The sequence below is a fragment of the Neophocaena asiaeorientalis genome, unplaced genomic scaffold (assembly GCF_003031525.2).
Source record: "Neophocaena asiaeorientalis asiaeorientalis breed wild unplaced genomic scaffold, Neophocaena_asiaeorientalis_V1.1 scaffold18, whole genome shotgun sequence".
Lineage (NCBI taxonomy): Eukaryota > Metazoa > Chordata > Mammalia > Artiodactyla > Phocoenidae > Neophocaena > Neophocaena asiaeorientalis.
The window spans coordinates 1273857-1293839 of NW_020172444.1; the positions used below are offsets into that span (position 1 = coordinate 1273857).

Here is a 19983-nt window from a genome sequence, read left to right on the forward strand (position 1 = left end):
TTTTAGACATGTAGTTTCCTGAAGTGTCCCCTTGATCAGGCATATCTGGTTGCTTCATTAAGCTGTAGAAAGAGGAGGATCCTTATTTATCCTTCACCATCCTAATCCTACATGGCTAATTGTTAGATACTCTCCAGAAATGTCAGATGCTCCTAATTTCTCTGAATGTCAAATGATGAAGAATATACTTATTTTCTCAGGGTGGGGTGGGATTTGGACCTTAAGAATCCCAATTAGAAACAGAGAGACAGAGAGTGTCCAAGCTCACACAGAAGAGGCCCAGCTAGGATTAAACTCCCAAGCCACCTCTGTTTCTGTCTGCAGTATGACCCCTTTTACCAATTTTGTATATATCTGTGAAGTATTACTAACGTAGGTACGGTATGCCATCTGTTTTGAGAATGAGTAGAAGTCAAAGCAATTAATGTCAATTTGGTTTTGTTTAATAAGAAAGGATGGTTATCTAACATATTCCTTCAACTGGCCGGTTCAAGGTTCTAACACTTCATATTCATAAAAATACCACTGTAGAGGTGGGAGTGAAAATTTGCAAGTAATCATTTGCCATCTCATTTAGCAAAATAAGATGGAGAATCCTTTAAATAATTCCTTGAGGTTTTTTTGTTTTTTCCTCTTCTGGTTTGGCTGGTATGGAGTGACCTTTAGCAAGTTTTGTTCGTACTGAGCATATCAAATGGTTCCACCTCAGTCAGTTGCACTGATGTTCAGTAACGCCAAATCCTGGCTTATGTCTGTCTCAGGAAGATATTTGCAAAACAGTGTTGTACTTTTTGGCGTGAATTCTGGAGTGAAGTATCACAGAAAATTCTGTTTCATGGTGCCTCAAGAAGGCACAGATAAATTACACTACAGAGAAGATTGACTCCTAACATAATATGAATCTATTGAAATTGCTTTTGAGAGAAGGGCTTAATTTCACTCCCTTGGTGATATTATTGGTCACTAAAATTGGGTAGAACTTTCTCACATTACATATATACACTTGGATTTTCCTAGAGCCTTGAAGCCTTTTGATTTTATGCTGAAGTTTTTCAAGAAAAGCCCATTAACCATCTAATTACTTGTGCATTCCACATTGTTCTTGGAGTTTAATGTCTTCTCAGTTTACAAAGCACATTTAAAATTAAAGTGATTAATAACTAGAATTACATTATTTCCTTCAACTAAGTGAATTAATGTCCTGAAACAACTTTTCATAATGGCCACTCCATAACAAAGAACCAACTGTTCACAAGTTAATTTGAGGAGCTTTCAAATAATTGCCCTAAAAGTTGGGTTTTTTCCCCCTCCTTTCTAGTGGTGCTACAATTATCTTTTCAAAGGAATGATTTATTACATATAAACACATGGAGCTCTAAAACCTTGCCTCACTACACTCAACATTATGGAATTGTTATAATTTGCTTCCTTTATCATAACAAACAATACAGTTAAATTTCCTGGTGGATCTAGAGCAGCTTTTGTCATTTGATTATTATTCTAAAGTTTTGATGTAGAACTAGAATTAAATGAAGTAGTACCTCATGGAAATGATCATAGGAACTCCTACTTTCATACTTCTTCCCTGCATTTTGATTACTCATTTGCCCATAACTTTGCCATGAAATAAATGAGTTCTTAAAAATTAGGTGTAAATCTAACTTTTAAAACTAGAATTGGGTTCTGAAATTACTTGGGGACCAGTCTTTTCAGTGAAATCTTTTATTAAAAGCAAATACCTCTTGATATGCTAAAATCACTTACCTGTTTGATTTTATAACTGTAAATTAATCAATCTACTGTTTTCTACATTTTTAGCATGTGCAGAGGTGCTGCGGGCAATGCCAAAATACATAGCTAGAAGACGTCTACACTTTTAGAATTCAGTGTATGCGTATTCCTTTTTCGAGAATAATTTTGAAATCTTTAAAAAATATTCCATAATCCACAAACATTAGTTGGTGGAGCAGTGCTGAGCTACAGACGGAGGATATGTGATGAATGATGAATAAGACATTGGTCTTGCCCTTTGGATTTAGTGTAATTAAATCAGTTTGAATCAGCAGGATGTGATTTGCTTTGTTCACTCATCCATCTAGCTGAATTTCAGCTGCCTCCAGATGAGCCTGTTAAAACAAGTATGAAAGAGCTGTTCACATAACTTTCTTTTGGCATTATTTTATTACACTGGTTATTCTGCTTTAATAAAATAAATTTACAGCACAGATACACTAAGACAGTAATACTCTATTAAAACTTTCACCGCAGGTCTCCTTTTTGATAGAAAGTCCCCCGAAATGCATCTAAAACTGAATTGTATTCAGACCATAGAAAAGATAATGCACTTTTTTTTTCAGGGGCATATCTCTGTCATTAAGTGAAACTCACCAATCTTGGTTAATAATCCACATAAGGAAGCTGTACATGGAACTTCTTGGTTATGAAGAGCTTGTCTGGACTGTAGCTTACATTTCAGACGTCTTAATGATCATCAAAAGATTGCTTGTGAATGGAATATGGTGAACACATAGAGGAACACTGGTCTTTGAGTGCTTTGAGGGGACTAGAAAGTACAGGAGAGACCCTCAGGAAAACTGACTTGGCTGGAGAAAAGAACGTGGCCTATGGCATAGTGTTGGGTTAAAACAGACAGGTAGGATGAGATGAAGTGATGCCTAATTTTAAGACAAATTTCTTATGTTTCTTACGATTAATTGCATGTATCATTTGTAATATATTGCATGTATCATTTGTAATATAACGGGCTTTGTGATACATGCTGGGGAAACAGCTGTTGGATTTACACTTCTTTTAACAGAAATGTCCAAAGGCCATTATGACAACTTCTTGCACATTTAAAAGAAAATGGATTTGTGGCTTAGAGAAGAGTTACCATTTTAGAATTATCTTCAAAGGTATGGTTAATGTAAATAGTCTTTTTCATACAGTTAATAGTTAAATGAATTTACTGACACTGTATCAGTTTTTGCACTCAGCATTGTTTCTTGTGTCCTCTGCTTACTTTGTGGGTTCATGTTTTCTTTTGTGGTAGGATTGCCAGGTAAAATATAGGATGCCCAGTTAAATCTGAATTTCAGATAAACAGCAGATAATTTGGGACATGTATTTTAAAAGTATTAGTTTATCTGAAATTCAAATTTAACTGGGTATCCTGTATTTTTATTTGCTAATTTATATTTTGAGATCACATCCCTTAACAGCTCTTTAAATGAGGATCACTGAGAAGTATATACTTTACATGTCTGAGAATATCTTTATTTTGAGCTCACTCTGTAACAAGATTAGTCAGGTGTACAATTCTAGGATAACAGTTATTTTCCAACAATACTTTTGACCTACATTATACCAGTGTCTTTCTGACCTCTTTTTGATACTTTCTTCCTTTGTAGATAATGTTTCTCTCTTTGGAGATCATCTCTGAATTCTTTATGTTTTGTAGTTTTACCACGATGTGTGTCTATATTTGGATTTATCTTGATTTTACTCAGTAGGCAGAGTGTTGTGTTGTCCATCTGAAGACTCAGGTCTTTCCTCAAATTTGAAAAATGATCTGCTGTTATCTCTTAAAATATTGTTTCTCCACCGTGTTTTTCAGCTGAAACTCCTTTTAGACAAGTGTTGGAGCCTCTGGTTTTCGTGTCTCTTATAACACGTCTTTTGTGCTTTTATCCTCTTGTCTTTTTTGCTGCCTTATGCGTGAATACCTCAGTTCTGTCTTCCAATTTTCTAATTGCTGCTTTACTATGCCTATCTAGATTCTATCCCATCTGTTACACTTTTAATTCTAAGATTATTTATCAGTTCCAAAATTTCTCATTGTTTTTCATAGCTAACCTGTTCTTTTTTCATTTTTTAAAATGTATTTATTTAACTTTTTAAGCAAACTGAAAAGTTTAGCTGGATTTTAGTTGCTGAGGGAGGAGTGTTTTTGCATAAATAGGTTTAGTTTGTTATCCTCAGTTGTTAAACCCACTTTTGACTGGAGACACATATTACAGCCACAGGCGTTTGTTTCTGCCAAAATCCTCTGGTCAGCAATGTGTTAAACTCCTGGCTTCCCCTGCTGCTTTCTAGACAGCAGACCCAGAGCTTCAGTGACCACCAGGTACCATGTATTTCTATACCATTTCAGGTTTACTGGGATGTTGACCTCGTTTTTTGACCTTGATATTTTATCTGTAATTGCTTTATGTTAGGAACTGGGGTGAATGCCAAAGCATGAACTTACTGTGTTACTTTTTAAAAAAAAAAGTATCCATATCAGGATTGAGGTTTTTTTTTTTTTTTAAGAGATCAGTATCAGAATGTGGTTTTTAACATATATATATATCTCAATATAATAAATTGCTTTTCCTTGAGAATACAGAAAAGCTTTTCAGAAAACTTCATATTATATAATTGTTATCCACAGATAGTCTTTTTAACCATTGTAATTAAGCAGCCCATCAACATTAATCTATTCACCATCTGCCGTGCATTCACTCATTTGTTTTATGGATATTTAATGACGATTTAAGTGGGGGCACACTGAGAAATATATTAATAAAACTCAATTCCTACCCTTACAAAAATCACTGTCTCACATGTAATTAAAACATCAAGGCAGCATGTAGTTAGTGCTGTAAAAGAAACGGACCAAAAACACTGTACAGTTTCAGAGGACAGTTCCTACTGAGTTCGAAAATCACAGATGGCATTTAAAAACATATTCCTTTAAAAAGAAAAAAGCACTTTCCTTCCTATTTATAAAAATAATTCACACCTATTGTTTAATATTTAGGAACTAGAGAAATGTATAGAAAATAAAAATTACCAAATAAATGTATTTTGTTATATTTTCTACCAATCATATATATATGTATATATATACATATACATGTATATAAATTTGAGATTATATTTCATGGATACTTGTGAAAACTGTGTTTTTACTTAATAGATAATGAACACTTTCTGATATTATTAAATAACGTCCTAAAAATTATTTTAATGCTGACATAGAATCCCAGTTAATGGATATAGGATAATTCATTTAACCATTCCCCTAAAGTTGGATTTTCAGATTAGTTTCTTTTTTTCCTTTATATATATATAATGCTGTCAGGGGTGTACTTGAACATAAACCTTCACGTGAAGCTATGATTACGTATAGAAGAGACATTATTGGTTCCCAAGCTTTCATTCATCCTGTGCACATTAGGCTTCAGAGAGGGTGTACAGTTTCCCTTCCCACTAGGCTTAGAGAGCCCACGGACTGTGTCCTCCTCTCCTTCCTTATTGCCTTTTCTTTACAAATTTGAAAACACAAAAAGGGCAGTTAAGTAGTATGTTTTTCTTCATTTAGGCTTTCCCCAGGTACTTTATATTGAATATGGCTATGAGCAAGATTGTTATTTTTTTTTTAACAATCTTGGAACTAACTCCTGTTGGTTTTAATAATTTTGTCTGAGTTTTGTATGCAGAAAAATAATTTTACTTTCAAATAATTGTAATTTGGGGAAGACGGTGATATATGGGGCAGGGTAGTTATTAGGGCTGAAAGGAACTAAGACACGAGCATGGGAAAACAACATGCACCCGTGGAGGTGGGTAAGTCAGTTGAGGTATGCTGGGGGTTGAGGCAGGCTGAATTTGAAGTTTGTCTGGTATGGTGCCTAAGGCTAGTGAGTGTAAGCTTCTTTCAAGGTTTTATTTTAAATACATGGGAAGTTGATATAGTTGGTTAATTTTGTTTTTTCCTCCATTGACATTTTTGGTTTGCTTCAAAGATTTTGGGTTGTGACCAACTTGTCATGGAGCTAATATAAATGTCTTCAAATTAGTACAGTCGGCCCTTCACATTCGTGGGTTCTGCATCTGCAGATATGGAGGGCTGGCTGTATTATGCCGTTTGATGCAAAGGACTTGAGCATCCACAGATTTGGGGATCTGCATGAGGAGAGGGGGTCCTGGAGCCAATCCCTCAGGGATATCAAGGGATGACTGTAGTGAGTGCTCTGGACTCTCCCTCCCATTTTCTCTCTTTCCCATGCTCCCTTCCTCCCTGTCTCCCCATCTCTTTCAAGGCCCACTCACCTTGTTCTGGGTCTTATTGCAGTGATGGTAACAAGGAATAAAGGAGACAGTGATGATCTGTAGACATAACTATGTTTTTAGTGACAGTGATCCTGACATAGCAAGTGCCATAAAAGGTCTAAGTTTGCTAAGTTCTCTGCTCTCAAGCCCACTTTAACCCTTTTGTACCTACCCCAACTGCTTCCTCTAGTATTCTTAGGTTCTCACCCAACTTTTCTCCAGACTTTCTCCTGAGGTGGAAGTAGCTAGGCCACCTGCTGCTCTAATTACTGTTGATTTTATTTATGTGCTACTTCTTTCCTTATGGTAATACTTGCATAAGAAACTTGATAACTTTCTCTTTTCTAATACAATAAATTTCCTTTTTGGTCATTATCGCCTACACATCTTCTTATCTACCTGTTTATGTATTTTGCTAGTGTTTATTGAATGCCTATTTAGTGGAGCCGTTGGGTTGGGTGCTTAGCTATGTCATAATTCTCACAGTAACCCTGTGAGATAGTGTTATGTTTTTTTAAACTTGTAGTGAAACTGAGCCCTGAGGCTCAAAGAAATTAAGTAATGGAAGATAGCATACCTGGAGAGTGCTAGCATCTACCTCTGATGCCTGGGCTCCCTCTCCCCATTCTGTGCTACTAACATTTACTTAGTAGTTTGTAGTACTTCTTATCATGCTTTTTATGTCAGTAATTCCTGACAACGACTGCATCTGCTTGTTACAGGTGGCGAAACCATGGCTTAAAGCAGCAGCACTGGGGGGGATATTAGATGCTCTCTGGTTCTTTTACTCTTTAGATCAGACTCTCCTGTTAGGTGCTTTCAGTAACTTGGTTTAGAAATCAGAGTTCTCCACACTTCATTGTTTACTTTCACAGCAAGTTTTCTTGTTTTAAATGTGTCTGCTTTGTAGGTAAAATAAGTGTTTTTCTCTCTTGTTATTAGCAAGCCATTGTACCTTATAAGTTTTATCCTGAAGTCCTTAACAAGCAGAACGTTGAGGTCTCTAGAGGCTGTTTGTTTAAGCTTGCATTCCTTTTGAGCAGTCCTCCTGAGGCACTCCCCTTCTGTATCACCTCTTCTCCCTTCCCCTGTAAGTTAACAGTAACTTTACTAAAACAATCATGTGTTTCTCACGCTTCTGGGGGCAGCTGGACAGTTCTGCTGACCCAGGCCGGGTATGGGTGATGTCAGCCAGGCTCAGTCTTGGGTCTGTGATCAGCTGATGGCTGCCTGGGGCTGGATGGTCCAGGATGGCTTCAGCAGGGATGGCTCAGCAATCTTCCACAAGGTGTCTTATCTAAAGCTTTTCAGGCCTAGGCTTGGGATTGACACACTGTCACTTCAGCTGTAACTGGTGGCTGAAGGAAGTCACAGGCCAGCCTGCATTCAAGGAGTGGGAAAATAGACTCTACTTGCTAGTGGGAGAAGTTACAAAGTCACATAGACAGGGTCATGGATACAAAAAGAGGTAGAGAATTGCGGCAATTTTAGAAATCGGTCTGTAACACCTTGAAGATCTTTATTTGTATTACTGGGAGGTCACTTTACGTCTAAACTTATGAGGCCATGTTGAAAAAGTGTTGGTGAAAAAAGTCTGATAATATTAGAAATTATGCAGTTTATTATCTATTTAAATTTTTATTAGTAGTGTAACCTATATATAGAACAATGCACACATCACAGGGAATTAGCTCAGTGAATATCACAAAGTGAACATAACTGTGTACTTATCACTCAAGTCAAGAAATAGAAGATCCCCTGCACCCAGAATCCTCCCTCTGTCCCTTCTCAATTTTTACTTTCTCCCTCTTTTCCAGAAGTAATCACTGTCCCGACTATTATAAGCATAGATGAGTTGTCTTTTTAGAACTTTCAGATTATCCAGTAAGTGTTTCGTGTCTTTCTTCTTTCACTTAGCAGCATGTGGCCAGTACCATTTCTTTAATATTCAGAACTGTGACTAGTGACGTAATATCCATTGATGTTTTCATTTAAAAGCTTTTCAGTGACTTTTCCCTTCCTTCAGCATGTTCTTCTGTGACTTCTTAGTTTATGCAACACTCGCTACAGTTAGTGTTTTCTCTAAAGTTCCCTTCAGTTCCATTAACATAAGGGAATTTATTGCTCTGATATTTCTTTCTTTCCAGGAGGAAATAAGCAATATGTATAGGAGACTAATGTGGGTATGAAAATGAAACTTAGAATCCACTGTTATTGCTATATATTTGGGAAATCATAGTAGAAAGTCAGTAGGCGTGAACTAAGACTGCAGTCAACCAGACTTGATAATTAAGTTATTCAAAGTACTTAAAATGTTTAAAATTCTTTTTATTTACCTATCAGATTCATCACAGTGCTCTGCTGTATTTAGTGATTTAATCCCAGAAACTGGGGGGGTACTTACTGTGATGCTGAATCATGTTTTGCAATCTCAATGACCAAGAGGCAATTGATATGTTTTACTGATGTGAAAGTGTTACTTTACTGGCCTAGACATCCTCTTGGAACTCCTGCTGCTTTTTCTAGTCTAAATAGGCACAATATTTTGGGTAAGAATTTAAAGTTTTGATTTGGACCTGAGCATCATTTTAGCATTTAAAATCATTTGGGGCCCATTCCCATCCATTGTAAAATCATTTTCTGGTGTGTCCTCTTACTGTGCTCCTATCACTGGGATAGGATTCAAAAAGGAAATGTCTGCTTATTTTATTCACTTTTCTTCAGGAAAGACAGTGGTGAAGTGAGTCATTAGCACATTGTGTTTTCCAATAGCTCTTTGACCTTAGTCTCTGGGGCTATAAAATCAATGGGAAGATGCCTGTTGAATCACGAGTCATGGGGAAAGCCCATAATAGATATGTTACTATGAATGTTTCAAGGAGAAATTAATGTACTGTCTGTAGATTATAGTCGGAAATCCAAGACCAGCAGAGATGTGCATCTTCCATGTGTAGCACACATGTATTGAGAAATAAATACAGGCTGTTCTCTGGGCTCTGATAATTCTTCTATCATGTTACCCTGCAGACAGAAGGATTGGAAGGCAGGGAGTTGTTCCCACAGTGGTTTACTTCCTTTGAGTGAGTTCAGTGATTGAATCCACCCCATGCTAGATGATTATTTTATAAATGTGGGACAGTTACAGGTCATGAGGCTATGGCTGCAGCAGGGCCTAGGTTGAAACAAATACAATCACAAAGAGACCCATATGATAGTTCCTGGGGCTGACCCAAGAGAGCGACATTTCACAAAATGTGCTCCACAGACCATTAGGTCAGCTCGATGTTAATAGGTGGTGTGTGAAAAAAGATTCCATGGCCAAAAGTGTGGAGAATACCAAGTTAAACAGAGAAAACCGAGTCCTTGCCAAAGAACTTCTCAGGGGGTCTTCCATGTGCAAATGTATATAGAATATGTAGCGTTTCTCAATCATATTCGGCCACAGAACTCTTCTTTTAGCAGAAGTCTCACAAAGCTTGTGTTTTGTATAAAATACCTTGGGTAAAATTGCTCTTGAATGTTGATCTTCTAACATTTTTTTGTTGCCTTATCTCCTAAAATAATTTTGAAAAACTTAGGTGTTCACACATTTTTAAGCCAATATCTGCATTCTTTAATCAAAACTTAAATGGGTGCAGTAGATCCATTTCTGTCATGTTTTATTAAATATGGGCTTTCAACATATTTTCAGCAGCAGCATTGGCTCATTACTCTATGAATGATGTCTGCCGTCTAACCTAATTGGCAAAACCAGACTTTCTTATGAAATAAATCAGACTTGTCCCTTTTCCTGTGACTGTGTCCCTCAGGAGGGATATATTTGTGAATTGTTTATTCGTTTGGTGCCTTTGATAATTTCACATTGTAGGGCAGTGCACCTAGAGAGATTCCAGATGGGCAAGAGGGTGCCTTGAAGAGAAAGCAGACACTGAGTAAAGGAGAGAGGGCAAAGGAGATTGGCAAGTGTGTTGTTAGAGCACTTTTAGAGAAGGAAACACATGAAGGCTCAAGATCTAGGAATTGATTCCCTTAAATAAAAGTATCCAAGCATGGGCCTCCCTGGTGGCACAGTGGTTAAGAATCCGCCTACCAATGCAGGGGACACAGGTTTGAGCCCTGGTCCGGGAAGATCCCACATGCTGCGGAGCAACTAAGCCTGTGTGACACAACGACTGAGCCTGCACTCTACAGCCCACGAGCCACAACTACTGAGCCTGTGTGCCACAACTACTGAAGCCTGTGTGCCTAGAGCCCATGCTCTGCAACAAGAGAAGCCACTGCAGTGAGAAGCCCGCGCACCAAAACCAAGAGTAGCCCCCGCTCAAAGCAACTAAAGAAAGCCCACGCGCAGCAACGAAGACCCAACACAGCCAAAAAAAAAAAAAAGTATCCAGGGGTGTGTGTACCCAGTGTGAAGCTGCTTCCCGGGGTGGGGGAGTTTAAGAAATACATATGTCCTCTTAGAGAGTGAACTCCTCCTTTATCTAAATTAAGTGATCCCTGTTAAACAGCCAAATGGTCTGTCTGGCTAGGAAAAGTATTTACCTCAGAGGTGGTTTTTTTTTCCTGCTTTCAACTGGAAGTCAAATTGCTGAATTGTGTGATGGCATTGCTGTCCATCAGCAAAAACCAGAATCTCCAAAACACTTCATATTTTCACACAGTGTAAAGATCTGCATGTACTGTTCTCACCTGGTACCTAACTCCTGTTGGTTACTGGACATGCCTCATTTCCTGTATAAACTTGTGTTACTAAAAAGGCAGTAAATTAGTGCTCACTTTGTTAAACATACATACTTTCCTGTAGGAGCATAGATACATAAAAGTGTGTTTATTTCCCACAGGGTACTTACGCTAGTCATGATATATATTATGCAGTAAATGTCATAGTTTATTTATTCCTTGGCATTTTCAACTCTGGCAACTTGCAGATCGTTTTGAAGTCAGGATATTTAAGCTAGGAGCAACCTTGGGGATTATCTGCGTTGCAAGAGAGGAAAGTGAGATCAAGAGAAAACAAATGACTTGCTTTAGGTGACATAATTTAGGATCCTAGTTACCAAACTAGGTCTTAATGAGAGATTTCTCCCATTAGATTTCCCCATTCTCCCTTAACCCTTTTAAAAAATAAGAGCTTGGACAAAGTTATCTCTATAAAACTGTGAATAACTGTTGTGTTGCTCACCGTCCAAAATTGTTACAAAGTTCCAGTGAGAGAAGGTGTGCTGTACAAATACAAAGGAGGAGGATCCTTGCCTCGTAGTACTAGATTGTTGTTATCATCCTCTGATGCTGAAATGCTAAGGCTGTGTTACATTAGGTTGTGTAGAGTCTCTTGTTGGGCTTCCCTGGTGGCGCAGTGGTTGAGAGTCCGCCTGCCGATGCAGGGGACACGGGTTCATGCCCCGGTCGGGGAAGATCCCACGTGCCGTGGAGCGGCTAGGCCTGTGAGCCATGGCTGCTAAGCCTGCGCGTCCGGAGCCTGTGCTCTGCAACGGGAGGGGCCACAACAGTGAGAGGCCCACGTATCCCGCCCCCCAAAAAAGAGGGTCTCTTGTTATGCATATGTCCCAACTACTCTGTATTTTTATACTATCTGGGTAATAGATGGCCCAGCCTTCTGTTTCTTTTGTATTAGGTTGAACCATGTGACACTGCCAATATTCAACCATTTTAAATTTATAAGACCAGTTTTGTATTATTGAACTTGATAAATGGCCAGAGGTTCATGGTAGGCTGTACTGGGCAGAGACACTCTATAAATGTTCTTAGTGAATGGAGAAGTATGTAAATCTTCATATGAGCTGTAGCCTCCCTGTTCCTCCACCCTAGATTTTGCCTACTCTAAAGGTATACACTGGGATGTATGAGTTTCTCCCTTCCCTTTTGCTTCGGCAAACTTCTAGACTCCCCAGCCCAGCAGCTCAGATGGAGATGCGGGGCGGGGTGGGGGTGGTGGCGGTGACTGGTTCTGAGTCAGCTCCTTCTGCCATTCATCTTGACCTTGTTCTTGAACTCAGTAAGCTGTGTTCTATGCAAGTGGTTACACCATTCTTTCAAAGGATAGAATTCCACAGTTGTCCAGAGAAATTTGGTGGTCTGCAGAGGGAAAACAATGAACAAATTCGTTTGTTTACCATTGGTTTGTTTTTTTAAACTAAGTACTACAATACTTTCAGTTTAATCAGAACACATTAAAGGAGATTGGCTGATCCTGTAAAATACGAGACTCCTGAAACAATTATTTTTGTCAAATATAAGTAGTTTATAAAAAATTATAATCAAGTTAGAAGTTTTATTTAATTTTAAATAAGAAAATAGCCTGAGGAATTGAAGCCTACATAGAACTATAATTCATAATTAGCCGATCATGTTTCGTATAATTGTTAAACTTTGGCCCGATAACGCCTCCTCTCAGCATAATCCTTAAACTTCTCATATCCAGAGAGCACACTTTCGGTCAACCCGTGTTTTGCCCTTAATGCATGTGTGAATCTTTAATTTCCCTCAGTTTATTTATAAAGGTCTTAAAGAGCCTGACTACCTCAGAAAGTCATTTAGATAATTGCTCATGTTTCATATTAATTTCTGGGGTTCTAAATTTAACAACACGGGGCATAAGTTTTTTGCCTTTTCCTTTAAACACAAAGGATATAAACTATCTAGCCACACCACAATCCTCTCAGGAACGAAGCAGGGGATGGAAGAATGAAGTGGCAAAAAATAAGGGAATTCCTATCCAATTTTTAGATTTCAGATTTGGCATATTAGGAATGAACAATTTATGAATGGAATGCTTTTTAAAGTTTTATCTGTGAATGAGTTGTTGAAACCTGGAATATGATTTTTCACAGAAATAATGTCAGTGATTTTCAAATTTTCTTTACAAATGCCATCTTAGAAGTTCGGTTTTTGAAGCAGATGTAAAGGAACTACCTTGCTTAAAAGAGATGTGTAGGGTGCCCAGTCTCCAGGGACAGGTCCGCAGGTCACAGTTAAGTCTGATGAATTACCTTAGAGCCCCGGTCAGACATGGTGATGCTAGGATTCTAGTCTTGCAGATCACAAACCACACACAGCCCCGAGCTCAGCAATCTGGGGAACCTAGTCTGTTTTGCTTCTTGCTCGGGCCAAAGCACAGTCTCAGAGACAGCAGGAGACCATCCAGATGTAGACAGTATAGAGGCTGAGTTGAGTGAATGCAGCCCTTCAAGTCCCCTCATGGAGCAAGCACTCACCTCCACTCCATCATTCCTCAGACAACTTTACTTCAAGATGGTCCCTTCTGTACTTATAAACTCATATTTTCGTCCCCTGTGTGTGAGTTTTTCAGTGAGGGCATTATTGACAATTTTCTTTGTCAAGGGAGACTAACCGCACTTTGTTCAGTTCCCTAGTGTCCACCCAGTGAGTGTTCCCCAGTCCTTGGAACAACCCAAAGTGTCCCGTAGCTAAGCATAGCCCACTTTGAGAATCAGCTAAGAGGGAAGCAATCTTATTGACCTACAACATCCCTCTATAGGTATTTACGCTGTAGGAGAGATTGCTTTTAGATCTAAATGGCTACTAAATATACGAAAAGGAAATGCAGGTCAAAACCACAACGAGATAATACTACACTCCCGCTCGATGACTAAAATGAAAAAGACCGACAGTAATTTGATGAGGATGTGGAGCAGTTGGTACTGGAAACTGACACATAACCACTTAGGACAACTGTTTGACAATGTTTATTGAAGTAAACGTGGGCCTTATTTAGTGACCCAGAAATTTTACTCCTAGATATGTACCCAAGAGACCTGAGTGCCTAGGCCTACCAAAAGAGATACATATAAGAATGTTCACAGGGCTTCCCTGGTGGCGCAGTTGTTGAGAGTCCGCCTGCCGATGCAGGGGACACGGGTTCGTGCCCCGGTCCGGGAAGATCCCACATGCCGCGGAGCGGCTGAGCCCGTGAGCCATGGCTGCTGAGCCTGCACGTCCGGAGCCTGTGCTCCGCAATGGGAGAGGCCACGGCAGTGAGAGGCCCGCATACTGCAAAAAAAAAAAGAATGTTCACAGGTGCATGGTTGGAAATAACCCCCCAAATGTCTCTCAACAGTAGAACAGATAAATTAACTTTGTACTCACACAGTAAAATGTAACAGAGCAGTGAAAGATGAATTGTATACAACAACATTGATGAATCTCTTAGGCGTAGGAAAGTCAGACAAAAGAATATATACACTATGATTCCCTTCCTGTGAAGTTTAAGGACAGCTAAGACTAATCAACCATGATGGGAATCAGGATAGTAGTTACCTGTGGGGGCAAAGAGGTTGACTGGGAAGGGACATGAAGTGCCTTCTGAGGCACTGGGAATGTTCTAAGTCATGATCTGGGTGGTGGTTATACAGTATGTGCGTACACACGTGTACACACTTATCTACTTGTATGTATACATGTATGTATATGCAAAAACCTCATATAGTTGTACACTTAAGATGGATATACTTAGCTGGATGTAACTTTAAAAAGAAAAAATCGTGGAAATTTCATCTCTAATTTATGATATTTTCTAGAATATGATAAAAATAAATTGAGGTGGTTGAGGGAAATGGGAGTTTTTCCGGAAGCTGTGAGAGTGTGTCCATGCTTCTGGGTTTCTGGAGCCAAAATTAGGGGAAGTGGTATTGCTAGGGGCACAAGCTGATTAGAATAGAGATGGTAGGAAAAGGGAAGGGAAATTTTTATGATTCCTCTTCACTCTACTTCTTCCTGTCTTTAGCCATAGTGTTTTTGTTTAAGGCTTAATTTCTGTCCTCCATTCCCATGGCATCATGGTTGAAGTGGTGGGCAATGTTGAGAGTCAAAGAGGGGACATTGGAAGAGAGCATAAGGCAGTGGTTGTGTACCAGGTATCTATGCTTTGTGGGGGACAGACACCACCTTAACCTACAGGGAGGTTAGCCAGCAGGGAGACTGGATGGTACTGTCATAGAAACTTCCAGATAAGGGAAAATTCTGGGTCCCAAGACGTAAACACGGAAGGTGTAATGGTGCAGTCAATGAACAGGAGTAAAAGCCCCTCAGAGAAAGAGGAAGGCTGATGACCCCACCCTAGTGGGAACATGAGGGGAAACAGTGGTCCAGCCTTTTTGACCACAACTGGCTGGTTACCCAAATTTGACGTTTAAGTGGGGACATACAATAGGGGCTTCGCTTGTACCCTGTAAGCCCCAACTGGACTTGGCACTCTTCCTGGTCCTTCATGGTGGTTCTCTTAAAGAGGATGAGTTATAGGGGGATATTTTCAATCACATGCTGTGCATAAATGTGCGTTATAATACAACACACACTCTGATCAAGAGTAAGATGGGGGGACTTCCCTGGTGGCGCAGTGGTTGAGAATCTGCCTGCTAATGCAGGGGACACAGGTTCGAGCCCTGGTCTGGGAGGATCCCACATGCCGTGGAGCAACTAGGCCCATGAGCCACAACCACTGAGCCTGCACGTCTGGAGCCTGTGCTCCGCAACAAGAGAGGCCGCGATAGTGAGAGGCCTGCGCACCGCAATGAAGAGTGGCCCCCGCTTGCCATAACTAGAGAAAGCCCTCGCACAGAAACGAAGACCCAACATAGCAAAAATTAATTAATTAATTAATAAACTCCTACCCCAAACATAAAAAAAAGAGTAAGATGGGCAGGTACTGGACCATATGCTGGTCCAGGTGTCATCTAGCTATACCAGTTTCCAGCTGCATGCAAGCTGGAATGCTGTAGAATTTACACAACAAACATGGGTTGTCATTTGAATGTCGTTGAAAATGTCATATTGTCATGTATCGGGTACAATATGTCCATGTAGATATCTTTGGCTACGTAGAATATGAAATATAAGCAAATAGTGATTTATTGCAGGCTGCATTTGCCTTTTTATGTGACGATTCTGCTAGTAATGTTTTGCTACCATGGCGTTCAGTTTAATGTAGAAAATTAACATTTTAGGATCCTTAATAGAAGTTTTATTAGAATTAATGATTGAAAGAAGTAAATATAATTTCAAATGGAAACACTAAAAGCCAAGTCTGTTAACTGTTAAGCTTCATAAGACACCCTGAATAAAATAGATGACTACTAATTCTTTTTTACTTTTAACTTGTCACATTCTGTTTATTTTTAATTACCTTTGCAAATGACTCTATAATCTTTTTTTAAAAATTGCCACATTTTCGTCTCTCCTCTTCCAAATCATTTTGATTTCCCCTTGGGCCACTGTCTTAGTCCATTTGGGCTGCTATAACAAAATACCACCAACTGGGTAGCTTAAAAAGAGCAGGTATTTATTGCTCACAGCTCTGGAAGCGGGTAAGTCCCAGATCAAGGCACCAGCATGGTCACCTTCTGGAGAGGGCCCTCTTCCAGTTACACATGTCTCCATTGTGTCCTCAAATGGTGGAAGGGACTAGGGATCTCTCTGGAGCCCCTTTTATAAGGCACTAATCCCATTCAGGAGGGTTCTTCCCTCATGACTGAAACACCCTGCAAGGGCCTCACCTACTAATACCGTCACCTATGGGGAGGGTTAGGATTTCAACGTATGAATCTGGCGGTGGAGTGGGGGGCCCAAAACGTTGAGACCATAGCAATCACCACATGCAGATGACCTTGAGGCTCTGTTTCCAGTGATGCTTTCCTTTCACTTTATTCCTGAATCTGCTGCTGTGGCTGGATATTTATACAATACTTGAGTATCCCAGCGTGACCTTCTAGTGTAAAACTTACCTCTTTTTTTTTTTTTTTAACATCTTTATTGGAGTATAATTGCTTTACAATGGTGTGTTAGTTTCTGCTTTATAACAAAGTGAATCAGCTATACATACATCCCCATATCTCCTCCCTCTTGTGTCTCCCTCCCACCCTCCCTATCCCACCCCTCTAGGTGGTCACAAAGCACCGAGATGATCTCCCTGTGCTATGTGGCTGCTTCCCAATAGCTATCTGTTTTACATTTGGTAGTGTATATATGTCAATGCCACTCTCTCGCTTCGTCTCAGCTTACCTTCCCCCTCCCCGTGTCCTCAAGTCCATTCTCTACGTCTGCATCTTTATTCCTGTCCTGCCCCTAGGTTCTTCAGAACCATTTTTCTTTTTTTTTTAGATTCCATACATAGGTGTTAGTGTACGGTGTTTGTTTTTCTCTTTCTGACTGACTTCACTCTGTATGACAGTCTCCAGGTCCATCCACCTCACTACAAATAACTCAGTTTCGTTTCTTTTTATGGCTGAGTAATATTCCACTGTATATATGTGCCACATCTTCTTTATCCATTCATCTGTCGATGGACACTTAGGTTGCTTCCATGTCCGGGCTATTGTAAATAGTGCTGCAGTGAACATAGTGGTACATGACTCTTTTTGAATTATAGTTTTCTCAGGGTGTATGCCCAGTAGTGGGATTGCTGGGTCATATGGTAGTTCTATTTTTAGTTTTTTAAGGAACCTCCATACTGTTCTCCATAGTGGTTGTATCAATTTACATTCCCACCCACAGTGCAAGAGGGTTCCTTTTTCTCCACACCCTCTCCAGCACTTATTGTTTGTAGATTTTTTGATGATGGCCATTCTGACTGGTGTGAGGTGATACCTCACTCTAGTTTTGATTTGCATTTCTCTAATGATTAGTGATGTTGAGCATTCTTTCATGTGGAAAGCTTTTCTCTTCATCTGCCTTTTTCCTTCACAGAACTTTCTACAAAACCAATAGTGTCTTTTCCTCTTTGCTCAGATTAGAAGCCTCAAGGGCATCTTTTACCCTCTTCTTCTCTAGTGCCACGTTGGCCAAACACCAAACACCATGCACTGTCAGTTGCCCTTCAAAAACAAACAAACAAAAAACAAAACTTCATTCCTTCTCTTCCTGATAATTCTCACTAACCTGGCTTGTCACCAGTCTCATACTTGCTTATTCCTTCAGTGATCAGACTTTTAATCTCATCTCACCAAGCCATGTGCTGGCCAGATGTGTTTCCCTAGAGCCCGCCCTTGATTATATCTTCCTCCTGCTCACAGACCTTTCATATATTTCCCTGTTTTCAATAAAATTGCATCCAAACCTAGCCTGGCTTTAACCAGCTCTTTTTCCGACTATTCACCTTCCTGAAACTTCTTTTCCAGCCAACAGTTTGACTCATGATTTCCTGATCCCTTTCCTTCTCCAGTCTCTGTCACTCATGCTCTGATGTCCACCCATGTAGATCATTCACCCCTTCCTGCCCATCCATCTGGCTTCTCCCCAAATTCAACACCTGATGAAGTCTTACCTCCTTCTCCATGCTGCAGTCTCCCTTACCTCCACCTTTCTTTAGTAGCTCTTATTTGTCTATACAGGCAATTTCATAATTTAATTTCTTCAGGTTTATGACCTTTCTTCTGATTGTGATAACGATTTTCACTTCTTTAATTTTTACATAGTTATAGGCACAACTAGACTATAAGTGTCTCCAGGGTGAGAGTCTTCGCCTTGCCTGTATGCCCTATAATAGTTAAAAAGCACTAAGACTAAAATATAAGCTCTGTGAAGGCTGGCATCTTTGGTCAGTTTTGTTCACTGGTAAGTCTCTAGTATCTAGCATAGAACCAGGTACATAGTAGGTGCATAGTAAATATTTGCTAAATTGTAGATGTTCAGTAAATGTTTGATTTGATTAAACTGCTGCTGCATTAAGAGTTGCTCGCATCTCTTACTTACTATAACCGAGAGGTATTATAGTGATGAAGACAGGGAATGCAATTTACAGCCAGAATCTGTTCCATAGAACTTGACTTCTCTTTCTAAAAGAATTGTTTTCCTGCAGATATTAATGAATGCCAACTACAGGGTGTGTGCCCTAATGGTGAGTGTTTGAATACCATGGGCAGCTATAGATGTACCTGCAAAATAGGATTTGGGCCAGATCCTACCTTTTCAAGTTGCGTTCGTAAGTAATGATCACTTTTTATTACTATTTTGCATGTTTTATTAGGGGGGGTGGGGGGAAGGGGAAGTATCCAAAAGAAGGTAAATACTCAGCGGTCAACTGAGTACTGTAAATATGCAGGGAAATGTCATTAAAATGACAGGAGGGAGGAGGCGGCCTGATATACTACAATAAATCTGTTTATTTTAAAAAATGCATTTTTATTGTGTTCAGAAAAAAAATGACAGCTTAAACTTAAGGTAGAGAACAAGCACACAGAGGAATTATGCAAAGAAACAGTTAATTAAAATTAGCATACCTAAGACATGAAAACAGATTTTTCCTTCATGAGTATTTTAAGCATTATTTAGGTGGAGTGAAACTTTGTCCCAGCTTCTGTCTTTAATTAGTCCAAATTCTGAGTCACTTCTGTCTGATTTAATGAGGCTTCACTGTACTTTCTTGGTTAGAAGAGTCTGGGAAATAGTTAGCAAGGCTCTGTTTCAGATTTTTTTATTCAATTCTAATTTCAAATATTCTATTCTGTTGTCCTCAAAAACCACTGATATGTGTCCCTGAAGTTAAACTATTTTGCCTTACAAATCTGTCTCTAAGATTTTTTTTTTAACTTGTTAAGGATAAAAATCATCCATCAAATCTTATGTGCTAATATTGGTACAGAAAATGTAGTTTCTCCAAAAAGACACTCTTGCCACAAAACCTAATCCAGCGTAATCAATACAGATCACCTGACAATTAGATGTGTGCATTTTAGATGTAAAGGGCTCAGACACAGAATTTTTTAAGACTACCTTATTTTTAAGGTACTTGTGTCCATTATTACGAAGTAGGTAAATGCAACAGATTTTTCAAAGTCACATACAATTAAAGGTTAAACATTTTAAACTAATGTATGGCAGAAAACTGTCGAGATGTTAAGAGCAATCCTG

At 39.3% G+C, this 19983-nt stretch overlaps 1 protein-coding gene across 6 annotated transcripts in view; it reads left to right on the forward strand.

Moving 5' to 3' along the window:
- LTBP1 (latent transforming growth factor beta binding protein 1) overlaps window positions 1-19983 on the forward strand; it is a 417473-nt gene that overhangs the window by 243097 nt on the left and 154393 nt on the right. For all 6 annotated transcript variants that reach the window (XM_024732194.1, XM_024732185.1, XM_024732205.1 and 3 more), the window contains one exon: window positions 18932-19054. In XM_024732194.1, the coding sequence (XP_024587962.1) occupies window positions 18932-19054 (123 nt within the window). The remainder of the gene's footprint in view (window positions 1-18931; window positions 19055-19983) is intronic.